Here is a 16236-nt window from a genome sequence, read left to right as displayed (position 1 = left end):
CAATAACCTACTCCTTAATACCAGCAAGACAAAGAAGAAAAAGAAGCATGCATGAACCTATCCACATTAATGGGATGGTTGTTGAACGTGTCTCCAGGTTCAAGTTCCTGGGAACCCCCATCTTGGAGGACCTGTCCTGGACCACAAAGACCTCCAACCAGGTCAAAAAGGTTCACCAGCGCCTCTTCTTCCTCAGGACACTGAAGAAGAACCAGCTGTCTTCAGCCATAGTGGTGAACTTTTACCGCTGTGTGATCGATAGCATCCTGACCAGTTGCATCACAGTCTGGTATGGGAACTGCTCAGTGGCTGACCGCAAGGCACTTCAGAGGGTGATGAAAACCGCCCAATGAGTCACAGGGACACCACTGCCTGCTATGGAGGACATCCAGAGAAAACGCTGTCTACATCGAGCTCACAGCATTCTCAAGGACTCCTCTTTATCTTTACAGCTGTCTCCTTGCTGAACTCTGCCATCTGACACTCCCCAACACCCCCACACACCACACACATAGACTCATCACTCCTCCTCATCACGACATCTGATTTACCTTTTTATTTAGATCAAGCAAAAAATCTGTAAACTTGTTATTACTTGCACTTCTGCCTGTTCATCAAGAAACACTGAGTAATCCATTTGCACACTGAAATATTTTCTATGCACTTTACTGCCCATGCACTAGTGTAAATGATGTTCATATGTTCATAGTTTCTGCCTATAGTGTACATACACTTTTACATAATCCATCTGTATAGTATGTTCATACCTATCTGTATATAATTCTGATAGTATTTAAAATCCGTAAATTATGTCCATAATACTTATCTGTATAGTTATTGTACATATTGTAGACCTTGTATATATTCTGTACTTACTGATTATTGCACTTCTGATTAGATGCTAACTGCATTTTATTGCCTTGTACCTTACATGTGCAGTGACAATAAAGTTTAACCTAATCTAATCTAATCTGATGAATTTTTGTGTTTTAATATTCATATTGAAAATCTCCTAAAAAAAGCTCAGACCTAAAAGAAAGATTTATCCAAAGTTGTTTCCTTTCAGTGTTGGACTATGGTGATGTGTTTATTTGCAAGTTGTCTTTACTAAGGGAGTTGGATAGTATATTTCATGCTGCAATATAGTTTGTGACAAATACATCTTCATGTTCCCATCACTGTACTTTGTACAAAATAGTTTGTTGGTCATCCTTGTTCCAAAGGAGAAAAATGCATATGTTAATATATACTGCCAAGGCATAATTAGAGTATCTGCCAAATTATATTTGTAATCATTTATCATCATATTATACTTGTAATTATATCACTAGAAACTCTTTCAAATAACATTTGACTGTTCCTGAGAGTACACTCTGTTTTTGTCCTATGGAATGAAATGCAGAATTATATATATATATATATATATATATATATATATATATATGTGTGTGTGTGTGTGTGTGTGTGTGTGTGTGTGTGTGTGTGAGAAATATAAAGCTCTTGATCTTGGGATGAATATGTTTGAGTGAGATTTAGCAGCGCAGCCACTGACAAAAAACACACACACTGATCAAATATTAAATGTTGAACATGCGTGAATCGCTTCTGCTGTATAAATTTAAGTGCACACATCAGCAGATGTTTCTGTTGATCTCGTGTTACAGGATGAAATTGAATGTGTGCCATGACTGAGAGAAAGCAGCACAGCCGACAGGATCAATGCATGTGAGCAACTCTTTTATTTCTGAAAGACTTCTGCTCTGTTTGGGTCCGAGCATGTCCTGCGGTCGCACCCACTGCTCAAACTGCTCTGTCAGGAAGCCCAGCTTCACAGCAGTGGCTTTCAGAGTCGATCCCTCTTTGTGTGCCGTCTTTGCAATCAGGTCAGCTTTATCATACCCTGAAACAGAGCGAGAGACGACTGACCGACTGACCACATTCAGAGTGTCACCAGGTCTCTGTATTACTGAACCAAACTCGTTCTGGTTAGCTCTCTGCTGTGGTTAACTATGTGAGGGTTCAGCGCTGCAGCATCAGAGACTCGTTCATCAGTTTTTTGATTCTCTCTGTATTGGACTCGATTCCAGCCACACAGTTATTGGTGAACGAGTCCGGAGCATCGCCCAGCAGCCAGGCCAAGTTTTTAATCTGGAACACAGAAACTACACATTACAACCATGGCCGTAGCCAGCTATGAGGTCACAGAGGTCCGGACCTCTATACATTTTTAATGTTTGAAAATAAAATTTGTTCTCTGATTGACTAATTTGCTGCTAAACTCCTCATATGAATGTCTGCATGTATAATTCATAATATTTAGCGTCCGTGGTGTGAAAATGATCGATGCGAGACACTTCCGAAGTGAACGAGTCTTCAGAGAGTTGTGAGCGAGAGAGAGCGGCAGTTTATTTCATTTTTTATTTTATTAGCAGTCTGGCAACATTGCATCGCCGGCATTAGTCTGGCAGTAATCAAAAAAGGCAGCAGAACTGAACGTGGGGTAGTCTAATGGTTAGAGAGTTGGACTTGCAATCGAAAGGTTCGAGTCTCGGGCCGGCAGGAATTGTGGGTGGGGGGAGTGCATGTACAGTTCTCTCTCCACCTTCAATACCTCGACTTAGGTGTCCTTGAGCAAGGCATCGAACCCCCAACTACTCCCCGGGCGCCGCAGCATAAATGGCTGCCCACTGCTCCGGGTGTGTGCTCACAGTGTGTGTGTGTTTGTTCACTGCTCTGTGTGTGTGTGTGTGTATGCACTTTGAATGGGTTAAATGCAGAGCACGAATTCTGAGTATGGGTCACCATACTTGGCTGAATGTCACGTCACTTCATTTCTTCTGGTACCTTCTGCGCCACTGAAGCCAACTGTTAAGTTTATTTTTTTGTTATCTTGACTCTTGAATAATATATTAATAAGAATAATATAATAATAATAATAATAATCTTGAATAATAAACAACTGATAAAATTATCCACCCCATAAATATAGTATTAACAAATTTTGATGCAATAAATATGGTATGTTTTAAAAATGATCATCCCTCCAAAAACACCTAAATGTCTGTCTCTTTTCAAGTGTTATATAATTAGTTGTATTTATAGGGGTTAATATAGCACAATTCTATAATAAGGGGGTTATTATAGAAACCCCCAGGACCTCACTAATTTTCGAAGTCTGGCTATGGCCATGATTACAACCCTGAAACAACTCATCTGATGTCTTATATTTTAATGTATATTTGCAGTGGTTTTCTTGTGATATCAAATTAAGAGACAGTTTATTTCAGGATAGTTTCTGCATCTGTCTATGGTTTGATTGGTGAGAACGAGGCGGTTGAGACACATGCTTCAATAGCTTCTCTGATTCAGACTTCAACAAACTTGAATCACTCAAGCAATACATTTCAGTAAACATCTGGATACATTATTAATACTTCTATTCAACATTAAATCGGTCAAAACTGACAATTTGTGAAATATTATTTAAATAGTTTTCTGTTGCAATATGTATAAAATGTAATTTATTCCTGTGATGCAAAGCTGAGTTTTCAGCATCACTTATAAAAGGCTTGATAGTCACTTTTGATCAATTTATTGCATTCTTGCTGAATAGAAGTTTTAATTTTAATTTTGTTTTTTTATTCTTACAGACCCCAAACGTTTCAATGGAAGTGTTTCACAGTTTCCACAGAAATATTGTGCAGCACAACTGTTTTCAACATTGATAATAATCAGAAATGTTTCTTGAGCAATAAATCATCATATTAGAATGATTTCTGAAGATTATGTGACACTGAATACTGGAGTAATGATGCTCAAAATACAGTATTTCTGGCAGTGAAGGAGGAAGTGTGTCTCTGTCTCGATCTCTCCTGTCTGACAGTGAGCACACACTCTCAACTCTTCCTGTGTCTGGGTCTCGATGGCTAGACTGTGCTCACTTTCTCTCACTCTCTCTCTTTCCCCCTTACACACACACACACACACACAACTCTTTCTGTGTCTGCCGGTCTCGATGGCTAGACTGTGCTCTCTCTCTCTCTCTCTCTCTCTCTCCCCCTCACACACACACTCACACACACACACACACACACTCAACTCTTCCTGTGTCTGGGTCTCGATGGCTAGACTTTGCTCACTTTCTCTCACTCTCTCTCTTTCCCCCTTACACACACACACACAGACACACACACAGCTCTTTCTGTGTCTGCCGGTCTCGATGGCTAGACTGTGCTCACTCTCTCTCTCTCTCTCTCTCTCTCTCTCCCCATCACACACACACACACACACACACTCAGCTCTTTCTGTGTCTGCCCGTCTCGATGGCTAGACTGTGCTCACTCTCTCTCTCTCTCTCTCTCTCTCTCCCCCTCACACACACACACACACACACACACACTCAGCTCTTTCTGTGTTTGCCCGTCTCGATGGCTAGACTGTGCTCACTGAGCTTGTACTTGGTCAGGATCCATCTCTGCTTTGTGTCTCTGACACTCTGGAAATAATCTTCACATTCATAATCTGATTTTAGAGTTTGATAGAATTCTAATTTAGTTTGTGTTTTAGTTTCTTGATCCCAATGTTCCAGATATGTATTTTTAGATTGTTTGATAGTTTGATTGATTTTGATGTTTGGTTAAGAAGCAGTGCTGGTTTGAGACTGGTTAGTGAGGCATGCGTCTGCTTTGTTTGTCTGCCATGTGAGTGAGTTTGCATTGAGGTTCTTTGAATGAGACACCCTAAGACATCTATTGTATGTTTAAAAATAAAATCTGGAATTGAGCAGTTAAATCCACTTCAAAAGAATATTAACAATAATGAACAAATACCAGGGTGAGGTTAAAGATGCAGCAGTTGTATGTTGTTCTCTGATCAGGTGCAAATGCCCTCATTTGGAAAATAAAAGTTTTTCAGAAAGTAGAGCATTTCTAAATATGAAATAGTGCAACTTCTCTATTGTACAAACACAACTTAATTTATTCTCACATCATATGAGTCCTTACTTACTTCAGTCTTTACTGAAGCATACCTGATAACTTTTAAATATTACAAGAAAAAAGTGACGACAGGTGGAAAAATTATTGGTGAAACCTGTCAGACTGTCCATATTGTTTGTATTGTTAACACAGGAAAGCACCGAGAGTTTCACTGAAGTTTCTCTCACGTTCACTTCGTGCTATGATTATTGTGGCTGATTCTTTTCCAAAAGGAAGTTTGTATTCATTTTCTAGAACAGGATCTTCAGTCCAGTTTTTCTACTATGTAATGCTTCATTCAATGTGGTAGTAGCAACTTTTGTAACTATTTACAAAAAATAAATTAAAATGGTTTAAATAAAAATCTTATCTAAAGCTTTTTATTTGATCTCTAAAAAACAAGACTAAAGATTTTCTCATTGTAGTACTTTCGATGCAAAAACTTAGAAACATGTAGAAACGTAAACATGTAGCACTTTTATATATACAATATATATAACGCAGTACAAACTTCACAATCTCGGGAAGAAGGAGGCGGGAAAAAGCGGACAATCAAATTATAACTTTAATTACAAAATAAATGCACAACAGCGCCCCTTGCAGACGACCGTAGCGCACAAATGAAAACCAAACACAAAATAAATCCCAGTCCTGGGGGCTGTTCCATAAAAGCAGCTTAGAAAAGCGGGGATTAAAGTCCAAAACCTGACTTGAATGAGCCGAGCTAAACATCCGCGCTTAAATTGGTTCCATAACAGTAAGTTGAGGATCATGTGATTTTACTAATTTGAGTCAGGTTTAAATAGTCTAGATAATTGCGCGTGCACGCCATTGTTTAAAAGTCCTGAAAAGTCGAGCATGGGTCAATCGATTTACTGTGGGCTACCATGGCAACAAAAGGAAAAGATAGAGCAGCGATGTTCACGGCAACGGAACAGCGTTTGCTATTGGAAACATATGAAGAATTTAAAGATGTCATCACCAAAAAAGGCAATACAGCGGCAATAAATAAAGCAAGAGAGAAAGGTTGGCAGGAAATTGCTGATCGTCTCAATGCGTAAGTAGCGGTGTAAGCTATTTAAAATAATTTATCAACATTGAATGTGTGTCACAATACATTGCAAAGTTTGTGTGTGAATAACAGTAATGTTAATTGCTTTCATGCAGCAGCAACTTAAGTGAAGGAAAAAGAACCTGGCAGCAGGTGAAAATAAAATATAAAAATATAGTTCAGAATGGTAAGTAAATCTAATGGGATGTATATATGTAATCAATGCCAGCTTGAAGTTACAACTATTCAGGGTTTTTTTTTTTTTTTTTTATGTTTTTTTTTTTTTTTTAATTGCAGCGACCAAAAAGAAGACTGAGGTTGCTGGCACTGGGGGAGGGCCACCACCAGCCAGCTTCACTCCTGCAGAGGAGCTGGCTTTGGAAATTAATAAAGGGAGGCCCGTCCTTGAGGGAATAGAGGGGGGGACATCATCTAAAATTATATCACGTAGTATAAGTAGTGAGTATATAAAAGGTGTGTGTGTTTTATTCGCATTATTCCTTCCTGACTAACTGATTTCCTCCTTCCTTAGGCATTGTAAACCTAAGTACATCATAGCAGTAATGTCACATAGAAGTACTTGTGCTACTGTAATGGTGCATTTTGGTAAAAAAAATATATATTTTTTTCTATCAAGATTCTGTATGCTGTATGGATCCACCAGACATCATGTTGCCTGTGAGTATGAGACCTTTTAAATAAGACATGTAAGCTAATGATTTTAACTGAGTTTAATCCGTGGTCACAGGGAGAAGTGATGGGAGTTGAGGAGGATGAGGAGACTGTGTCTGTATGTTCAAGGAGGCCTGAGGTAGACACAGGTTCCATGTGATACTTTATTGAATATAAAAAGTGTACTTGTGTGATAAAATGATCATAATGTGTTTTCAGGATGCTGACACTGTTCTAGAGCCCTCTCAGTCTGGGACAACATGTGACAAAGTGAGTATTAAGAAATGAAAACAATGTGACAAGAGTATTCAATGAAATAACTTAAATCTATGTTGCTACAGAACCCAGAAAACATAAAAGGAGTGTATAAACGCTACCTCCTTAAACAAATGGAAGTGATTGATATCGACATCCAGTATAAAAAACTGAAGATGAGGAAGTTGGAGCTGGAAATTCAACAGCTACAGAAAAATGCAAGTAGAACTACCATTTTTAAAAAAGGAAAAGGAAAAAAAAAAGCCCTTTTTGATCACTTTCCACAACATTTATTTGTGTTTTCACCCCTAACAGGCTGATTCAATCTGAATAAAGACAAATCACATTATATACTTTGACTTCTGTGTGTTTGTTCAACTAAGGAGAAAGTTGAGGGGCCAGTGGAACATTTTAAAGGCTACACATGGTTTAGATCATATTAAGCAAAATAATTATTTGCATATGTGTCTCGTATAAGTCTGCCGGTTTCATTTTCTTCCAATACTGCCTCATTGCCCCAGTCTTCCTCTTCAGCAATCCTTGGTTGCCTCTCTCTCCTCAGACAAGCAATGTCATGGAGCACTACACAAGCAACTACAATGTCACATGCCCTAGGTGGAGTCACTCTGAGGTGCTTCAGGCACTGAAACCTTGACTTTATCAGCCCAAATGCCATCTCTATACGACCTCTTGTGCGTGCATGGGCAATGTTGTAGCGGTGCTGTGCCTCTGTCTGGGGCTCCTGATAGGGAGTCAAGAGGTAAGGCAGGCATGGGTATCCCTTGTCTCCCAGCAAAACTCCTGAGAATTCTCCTGCATAGACAGAATGAATATATAGATATATAATGTTTTTTTTTTTTTTCTTTTTATAAGACTTTTTGCGATTTAAGTGATTACTAGCATACCTCTTGCTAGTTGCTGGTAGAGAGATGAGGCTCTAAAGATTCTGGAGTCATGCACAGAGCCTGGCCATTTGGCCTCTACATTTGTGATGATGCAATCTGCATCACTAATCATCTAAAATAAATTTAAACCTGTAGGTCACTACATTTGAATTGCAATGAACTAAACACTGGTGCCCAGCTTAGTACAGAACACTCAGTGCTAGAGCATAGCCTTCAATATCATCTCAGTGGGACCGTACCTGTACATTGATGCTGTGTACTGATTTCCTATTCACAAAGTCCGCTTCATGTGGACCAGACGGACACTTAATACGCACATGGGTGCAGTCCAATGCACCGATAACATTTGGGAAACCTAGGAAAATTATTTTTTTAAATTTTCCCATGTAAAATCAACAGTCAAGAAATATTTCCATGTTTTATAGTTATTTGAACTTACCAGCTATTCCATAAAAGGCATGTTTAATGGTACGAATAGCTTTGTGGCCAGGGAATGTGATGAACACATTGAGTAGTCTTTTTAAAGAAAGGTACACAGTTCGTACAGAGCGGCAAACTGATGCTTTGCTGATATTCTCTGCATCTCCAACTGTGTACAAAAATGTTCCACTGGCAAAAAAGCGAAGTGCAATGCACACCATCTGTGGGACTGTGAGCGCTCTGTTGCGGCGTGTATTATTTGCAATGTATGGGCTTAGTAATCTACAAATATATGCAATCCCATCTCTTGAGAACCTATATCGCTCATACAGGTAGCTGTCATTAAAAGCCAATGGGTCTGACCTGTCTCTGAAAGTTCTCTCTCTTTGAAATGCCCTCCGCAAGACTATAGCTCCCTCATCCACCACCTCTTCTATGAAAGGACATGCCATGATTAAGTTTGGAGACGAGTTCAGCTCCCTATTTATATACTTTTAATTAATTACCAAACTCATTAACCAAACTCACCAATTAAACACAAGTTTTGAACATTTCTTAGTGTATTTATACCTTATAATTTCTTACATTTATTAGTAAAGTACATTTCCTTATTTATTTATTTATATTTAAAAAAATATATATTAATAGTGGTTAAGTAAAATAAAATGACATCGAAATACCAGCAGGTGAGTATAAATAGTATGCTCGTTAAGTCTGAACTCAGACTTAGCCCGACAGTTAGCCTGCCCCGGACCAGGTTAATTTGCCAGCATAAGTTGCCGGGGGAACTGAGTTTGAACTTTTTTAAGTTTGATTTATGAAACCGAATCTACCAAAAATAAGCCTGACTAACCGAAATAAGCCTGGCTTATACTCTAATCTTGGTTTATGGAACAGCCCCCTGGTCCTCTCTTGTCCTTCACTGTCGTCGCTCCTCTTTTGTTTCCTTCCAATCTCCTCCGTGGGACTCGAGATGCTTCATTCAATGCAACGATTTTCTATTTTGTTCCCTTAATGTACTAAAACGTTCACACGATTACTATAGCGCTCCCTCGATTTACTATTGCGTTTGCTCGATTTGCCTATTGAGGGAACGAATTAGTAAATCATGCACGCGATTTAACGTTATTTTTTTTCCTGCGTGTCATGTGCGAGGCTCCGTAATATATATATATATATATATATATATATATATATATATATATATATATATATATATATATATATATAGCATTTGGAGAAGTGAATGCTTTAGTCTAGAACATACAGATCAGACAGGCATACATTGTCCCTAGACACAGTGTTCAGTGTTCGTGGGGTCCAACAGAGTCTCACAATGACCACTTTCAGAACGTCTCGGAGTAGACAGTGTCATTTAACCTTGAACAGTCCTTTGCTTCATGACTTGAAGCTATAATTTGTGGCTGAAGTGGCCAAAGCAGCCGTAAAAGTGAGAAGCCAGCTGGACTTTTTCCCTGGTGTTTCTTCCTTCATTACAGGTACTGCAGCGATGCAGATGTTGAGACCTGGCAGCAGATCCCAGCTACGTCTACTAAAACAGCTCTCTGTGTAAGAACAGGGTTCTTTTGTTTTAACCCTAACCAACGACCGGCAGCCCCTCACTCATGATGAGTGTCAAAATATAATTTATTTATCAAATATAATGGTTTATTTAAAAAAAAAAAAGAGTAATATGATACTATAGCAACAATTTAGGACTGTCCATTTCACAAAGTATTTTAAATTGTTAAATCTCACAAACAAAAATGTACAAAAATGTAGCACTATTGAGTAAGCTAAAGGTATGATGAAATAATTATTTCATGTTTAATATAGAGCTAGATGGTCGTAGTTAGCTGATTACTTCGCTGTATTGTTATTGTTTGTTGCTGTTCAACTTAAAATGATTCATCATGGGCTGCAATGAACGTGTTGTTATGTCAGACAATCGGTCGCAGTAAGCTTGTGTTTCATTGGTGGTTGTGGTGGTGGTAGCCTATCACTGCCAAAACTGCTGCCTATTATTTACTGTATATCCGATTTTCAAATTTGTTGCCTATGCTATTTAGTTTTTATTCAATAGCTGTCATCTGTATTTGCTAAGTAGCCTACCTTTTAGTAGAGTCATTCACTCAAAATGCATTTTTCATCCTTCGGCAGTACTTTTCCATTGTTTTTCAATCTAAAATGCACTACTGACGTCTTTGAATTAAGTTAAGCCTGTATTTTTGGACATAATGTTGATCCAGGAACATGTTTTACTTGGCAAAATCACCAACAAATATGGTACACATGCCCTTTTTTATGTTTTTATTTTATTTTTTACTTTGTATTACCTCATCGTCCACTTTCACTTCAGCTGCCCCCTCATCAGTTCTGTGCTGGCACCAGCTTTTGCCCAATTCACCACATAAAACTTCTCTAAATCTCACGCACATGGTTCCACACAGTCTTTTCCAGCACTGTAAAAAATTGTCCTGTAAATTAACGGTAGTATACTGGCAGCAGGGTGTGTGTGTGAGCAGTGTACCGTAATTTTACAGTTTTATTACCGTTTTCTGAATTACGGCTTTTTTGTAAATTAACGGTAATATACTGGCAGCAGGGTTTCCAGCTGTGTACCGTTATTTTACAGTTTTCTGAATTACAGCTTTTCTGTAAATTAACGGTAATATACTGGCAGCAGGGTTTCCAGCTGTGTACCGTTATTTTACAGTTTTCTGAATTACAGCTTTTCTGTAAATTAACGGTAATATACTGGCAGCAGGGTTTCCAGCTGTGTACCGTTATTTTACAGTTTTCTGAATTACAGTTTTTTTTTGTAAATTAACAGTAATATACTGGCAGCAGGGTTTCCAGCGGTGTACCGTAATTTTTCAGGATCATTACTGTATTCTAGTTTTTTTTTTTTTTTTTCTAAACCGTAGAACTGGCAATTTTGCAAATCATTAACTTTATTAAAAATATCTGTATTTTAACAAATTCACAAACTGGCATTTCATTTATACTAAAAAGTGGCAGCAAATAGACAGAAAAGAGAAGACCAAGGGGGTATTTCTTATAGAACACTATTTATTTAAGTGCCAAACCAATAATTCAAATGCTTTCTCAAAAAAATAAAAATAAATAAGCAATCAAAATGGAAGAATCAGTCTTTGTATGTGTTAGAGAAAGATGAGATGAAGAGAGAAGAAAATTAACCAATTTACAAAACAGACAAAAGACAATGTGCAAAATGAACCCTGCAGAAGTCTGTGGACATATTTAAACTAATTTAAGTTGACCATATAAAACACAAAAAAAGCAGCCATTTTAGGTCTAGCTTTGTGCTATGAGTATGACAATGCATGGGCATGGGCATGGGCTTGGAGTGTACATTCCCCTAAAAACAGCCTTTAAGAAATGGCAAACAACTTCTGAACAAGAATCTTATTTTGGTGTAATAAGTCAAAACCTGGCAAGGATTTGTAGAACAGTCCAAGAACGTTTCAGAAGCATAAAACTGTCACCAACTCTGATGCAAGTGTAGCCAGGGAGGGGTGTAGTCTGAAACATAAACATTGAGAAAAATCCTTTTTAAGTTAAAATAACATCAGCAGAATTTTAATAGAACGTAACAAAAACATGTATACTGTATAATAATATAAAACATTTCAGAAACTTAGGACCCTACGATTTCCACGATGTGAAAAACATGGAGGCAATCAAGGAATCCAATCATGAAAACGGAATTAGGCAAATAATGTGGATTGTCACAGAATTTGTCACATTTGTGATGAATACAATAAAATAGTGTTGTACACTAACTGAAATTGCGATGTGGATTAGTGTATTAATTAATAAAAGTTGCAATATTATGTTAGAAGTTGTACTTATAATTTTTGTAAAGTTATCCAAAGGATTAATTAGCTAATCAAAAAAAGGAACACTAGATTAAAGGGGGGGGGGGGGGGGGGGTGAAATGCTATTTCATGCATACTGAGTTTTTTACACTGTTAAAGAGTTGGATTCCCATGCTAAACATGGACAAAGTTTCAAAAATTAAGTTGTACGTTTGAAGGAGTATTTCTGTTCCAAAAATACTCCTTCCGGTTTGTCACAAGTTTCGGAAAGTTTTTTTCGAGTATGGCTCTGTGTGACGTTAGAAGGAGTGGAATTTCCTTATATGGGTCCTGAGGCACTTCTGCCGGAAGAGCGCGCGCTCCCGTATAGCAGAGCACTGAGAGCACAGACGTTCATTCACTGATCAGAGCGAGAGCGTCGCGAAATGTCACAAAAGAAGTGTGTTTTTGGTTGCCAGGGCAAGACAACCTGCACAGATTACCAAAAGAGAAACAGCATTAAGGGACCAGTGGATGGAGTTTATTTTTACAGAGCATCAACGGAGTTGTGCAAGTGTTTTTGTTTGTTCCCTGCATTTCGAAGATGCTTGTTTTACAAACAATGCCCAGTTTGACGCCGGATTTGCGTATCGTTTATTTCTTAAGGATGATGCAATCCCAACGAAAAAGGGCCACGATCGTGTGTTGGAACCGCAGGCGGTGAGTAAAACTGCTAAAAATATCTCTGCCTCCTTGTTAGTGTGTCCGCCTCCCATCCGAGACCCGGGTTCGAGCCCCGCTCCGAGCGAGTCGTTGCTGCTGCTGCTCTCGTTCAGTTTCAGCCTCGGGATCTGATTCTGGATCATAAATAAACGGCTGAATCTGACTGTTAGCCATGGTTTGTTTTGGATGATGGTTTTTTTTCCTCACACTAATGTCACAACTTCCAAACGCTCTCAATGCAAAAGCCTACTATCGCTTGTGATTCTTTAGCTCCACCCACACGTCACATTAGTTTACAGAAAAGATAATCAATAGTTGGAGCCCTATCCCACATACACAAAAAAAAAAAAAAAAAAAAAAAAAAAAAAAAAAATCAAGCGTCTTCAAATCAATCCTTCAAAATAAAGGTTCGGTCTAATGTGATGTGATTGTGACGGAAATATATCACTTTTGTACAGTAGAATATGTCATTTTCAAAGTAATATAATAATACAAATAAGAATTATAGTAATAAAAATAATAATAATCATTAAAAATTATGTTTTAAGGAATAATTACACAATTGTTATTCCATGTTTTAATTGTAACAGGAATAAAAATGGAATTTGAGAATAAAACGTATTTCCTAAAAAAAAAATTACTGGTAAATTGTTTAACTGAATCAGTTTCAGGATTTCAGTTAATTGGACATGCTATTTGATTTCTAAAATGTATTTTAACCATTAAGATGTAATTTGAAAAAGTTAAAACAAAACAAAAAAAATTATAAAACATATTTACTTAATTTCTTCATGAGTGTTAAGTTAAATATTAAGTAGATTTTACCTGAGAATGACAGGTGAGTTGCACTTTATATTAAAGTAGTCAAATTTACTTAAAATATATTTGTGCAAATTCTTTACTTTTCGCAAAGTAAATCTTATTTAAATTTTTTCAGAGTTGAGCGCTTGCATACAATTTTTTATAATTCATAGAAATGGAAAATGCTTATTTTCTCTTTTTTTTCTCATTGTTTCCACACTATTATTATGACCAGTACTTAATTTGTAAATTGCTAGGTCCCGGAATAAAGTGGGGTGACCGGTTAGAGGACAGAGAGGTAACGGTGCATTTGAGCATCATTAGTGGACCAACTAAACTGATTAATAGTGTGCATGTACTCAAAAAAAATTAAAAAATTAAAAAATAAATAAATCATGGTTTTAATAAAAGGTTGAAATAATAATTATATTATTTCAACCTCAAATTTTTTTTGTGTGTTTGGATAGTTTTAGTGTAACCTGGGACTGAACAGTCGCAACAACATAGGGGTTGTAATGAGTGCGGACTGTATCCTCTTCAGGGTAGTTCTCAGTGCCACTGACGACTTTTGTGGATATTTTATTTATAAAACCGTTTCTTTGCTGTAAATTATTTTATTTTATGCAATGCAAACTACAGGGGCGCAACATTAGTAACCAAAATGAGTCACATCAGTCTTTTTCAACTGACTACTTTTAAATGTTGATTTTTTTTTTGTTGTTAAACAAGTTTAAATGTGAGAAATATTCTATGTGTGTAAACTGTAAAATAAGTTGTATTAAGTGTATTTAACTGTATTTAACTGAACTGTATTTAATGAAAATGTATGTGTAACTTCACTTGCCTAGATGAAGTCCCATTTGAAGTCCATTCGATTTTTTTGTAGAGTGGCAACCTTTGGATTGACTGTAGTGGACATCTTATTCACCACCTTCCCCGTCTTCTTGGAGACTACCTTGCCTCGGCAGGTCTTTGAGCATCTTTCTGGGTTTATTCCATAGAATCATCTAAGGAAAGTTGCATTACACATTACCGAAGTGTATAATAACCATTTTTCAAAATTCTGATTAATTAATTTGGTTTAGAATTTAGATTAATTTTGTAAAATTTTATAATAAGTATAAAGTAATAAAGCACTTATAAATCATTTGCAAACGATCTATATATATATATTCTGACTCGTTTCGATTTAATGTGGATCTACATGCCTTTCTCCTATTTTCTCCGTGTCTGGCATGCGAATAAAACCACATTTGACAGTGTTTCAGATGATGAACTGAAAAAACTGAAATGGAAGAACACAAGTAGAACACAGGAGAAAGGTTGAGGTAACTAGTTTGCAAATAATTTATTACTTTACTACTGTATACTTATTATAAAGTGTTACCACAGATTCTAAGAGAGTGATAAAAACATACGCAAAAAGGAAAACACTTACCTTTGAAAAAATTCTAACGTGCAACAAGCCGCCTCTTGATACTGCAGGTTGAAGATGTAGTGCACAGCAAACACTGTTGCAACTGCAGTCAAAAATGTTGACTGGACACTCACAAAAAAAAAGAAAAAAAAGAAGCAATTTTAACAATTGTGCACAACAGCAATGTTAACAATTTTATATCTCAGCCATCAGTAAATGTTTCTTCTTCATCATGCGCAATGACACACTAACCCAGCAAAATCAGATGAGGATTGGCAGGTAGATTGAGTGTCTTCTCAACATCAGATGCAGATGCTGCAACCTGTAGAGAACACACAATACACAAATAATAATATTACATAATATAATGTGGTGAAGTGGAAAGAAGAAAATTAAATACTTACATCTGCATGCGAATCCAGTCCATCTTCGTGTTCCTGGAAGTGGGACATTAACGTTAGAATCTTGACAAGCAGGTGTACCATATCTTTGTTCTCATCCTGGGACATCCTCCAACTTTTCATTAAAAACACTTAAAAATATTCTGTCTACTGCTCTCTCCTCTTCCTCTCTCTCTCTCTCACACACACACACACACACTCTCTCTCTCTCACACACACACTCTCTCTCACACACACACCACACACACACTCTCTCTCGCTCTCACACACACACACACACACACTCTCTCTCTCTCTCACACACACACACACACTCTCTCTCTCTCACACACACACAAAACTGTATTTGAGGCTGAGGAGCAAGTTAGAATGTAAGTGAATGAAGTAACGTTTCCTCTGTGATAAAGAGATTTGTGCCAATAAATCCAGTGCAAAATTAAATTTTAAATGTGCTCACATACAAAGCACACTTTATTAACAATAAGTTCGAATATATTTAGATTACACTCTGACTAGTTTTAGATACGACTTATATTGAAAGACTAATGTGTCACTCCGAAAAAAAAAAACGTTTCTCACCATAACTGTGATAGAGTGGGACACTCTGAATGGGATAATACTGGTCTGGCAGTTTCCTTAGCATAGCATCGGGGGATTTCCACTTGAGGAAGATGGATTAGTTCACTCTCCCATTGTGTCCAGATATCCAGCAGAGCCTCTGGTCTGATCAGTTCATCCCAGCCAACTCCCACTCTCCACAGGTCTTGAATCAGGATCTTCGCTCGTGTGGTGAA

The 16236-nt window shown here is 37.4% G+C and overlaps 2 protein-coding genes and 1 long non-coding RNA gene across 6 annotated transcripts; 1 reads left to right on the top strand and 2 right to left on the bottom strand.

Moving 5' to 3' along the window:
* Positions 1–5629: 5629 nt before the first annotated feature.
* On the top strand, positions 5630–7305 carry LOC113055855 (uncharacterized). 3 transcript variants are annotated; one of them, XM_026222225.1, is made up of 7 exons: positions 5630–6033; positions 6147–6214; positions 6325–6501; positions 6665–6705; positions 6776–6838; positions 6919–6969; positions 7041–7305. In XM_026222225.1, the coding sequence occupies exons 1-7, from the start codon at positions 5864–5866 to the stop codon at positions 7272–7274; spliced, it is 804 nt and encodes a 267-aa protein (XP_026078010.1). In that variant the 5' UTR covers positions 5630–5863; the 3' UTR covers positions 7275–7305. The 3 variants fall into 3 exon arrangements, with proteins under 3 accessions (XP_026078010.1, XP_026078011.1, XP_026078009.1); XM_026222226.1 differs by having other exon boundaries at positions 6144–6214; positions 6325–6486; XM_026222224.1 differs by having other exon boundaries at positions 6144–6214.
* A 54-nt stretch (positions 7306–7359) lies between these two features.
* On the bottom strand, positions 7360–8810 carry LOC113055853 (putative nuclease HARBI1). Its single transcript, XM_026222221.1, has 4 exons — positions 8299–8810; positions 8099–8214; positions 7860–7971; positions 7360–7767 (listed from the first exon to the last, which is right to left on the bottom strand). The coding sequence occupies exons 1-4, from the start codon at positions 8729–8731 to the stop codon at positions 7394–7396; spliced, it is 1035 nt and encodes a 344-aa protein (XP_026078006.1). The 5' UTR covers positions 8732–8810; the 3' UTR covers positions 7360–7393.
* A 6016-nt stretch (positions 8811–14826) lies between these two features.
* Positions 14827–15631, bottom strand: LOC113055859 (uncharacterized). 2 transcript variants are annotated; one of them, XR_003277590.1, is made up of 4 exons: positions 15446–15631; positions 15294–15363; positions 15063–15170; positions 14827–14909 (listed from the first exon to the last, which is right to left on the bottom strand). It is a non-coding gene; the product is annotated as an uncharacterized LOC113055859 (long non-coding RNA). The 2 variants fall into 2 exon arrangements; XR_003277589.1 differs by having other exon boundaries at positions 15063–15163.
* Positions 15632–16236: the final 605 nt, after the last annotated feature.

The sequence above is a fragment of the Carassius auratus genome, chromosome 37, assembly GCF_003368295.1.
Source record: "Carassius auratus strain Wakin chromosome 37, ASM336829v1, whole genome shotgun sequence".
Taxonomy (NCBI): domain Eukaryota; kingdom Metazoa; phylum Chordata; class Actinopteri; order Cypriniformes; family Cyprinidae; genus Carassius; species Carassius auratus.
The sequence above is the reverse complement of the archived record's forward strand: the minus strand, read 5'-3'. Positions and strand labels throughout refer to the sequence as shown.

What these genes read in the sequence shown, in the direction of transcription:
- LOC113055855 (XM_026222224.1), top strand. Translation starts at nt 5,864, where the DNA reads ATGGCAACAAAAGGAAAAGATAGAGCAGCGATGTTCACGGCAACGGAA. An exon ending in CACCAGACATCATGTTGCCT is followed by an intron (nt 6,706 to 6,775) that starts GTGAGTATGAGA and finishes CCGTGGTCACAG; the next exon opens with GGAGAAGTGATGGGAGTTGA. An exon ending in TATGTTCAAGGAGGCCTGAG is followed by an intron (nt 6,839 to 6,918) that starts GTAGACACAGGT and finishes ATGTGTTTTCAG; the next exon opens with GATGCTGACACTGTTCTAGA.
- LOC113055853 (XM_026222221.1), bottom strand. Translation starts at nt 8,731, where the DNA reads ATGGCATGTCCTTTCATAGAAGAGGTGGTGGATGAGGGAGCTATAGTC. An exon ending in TGCCTTTTATGGAATAGCTG is followed by an intron (nt 8,215 to 8,298) that starts GTAAGTTCAAAT and finishes TAATTTTCCTAG; the next exon opens with GTTTCCCAAATGTTATCGGT. An exon ending in CTACCAGCAACTAGCAAGAG is followed by an intron (nt 7,768 to 7,859) that starts GTATGCTAGTAA and finishes CTGTCTATGCAG; the next exon opens with GAGAATTCTCAGGAGTTTTG.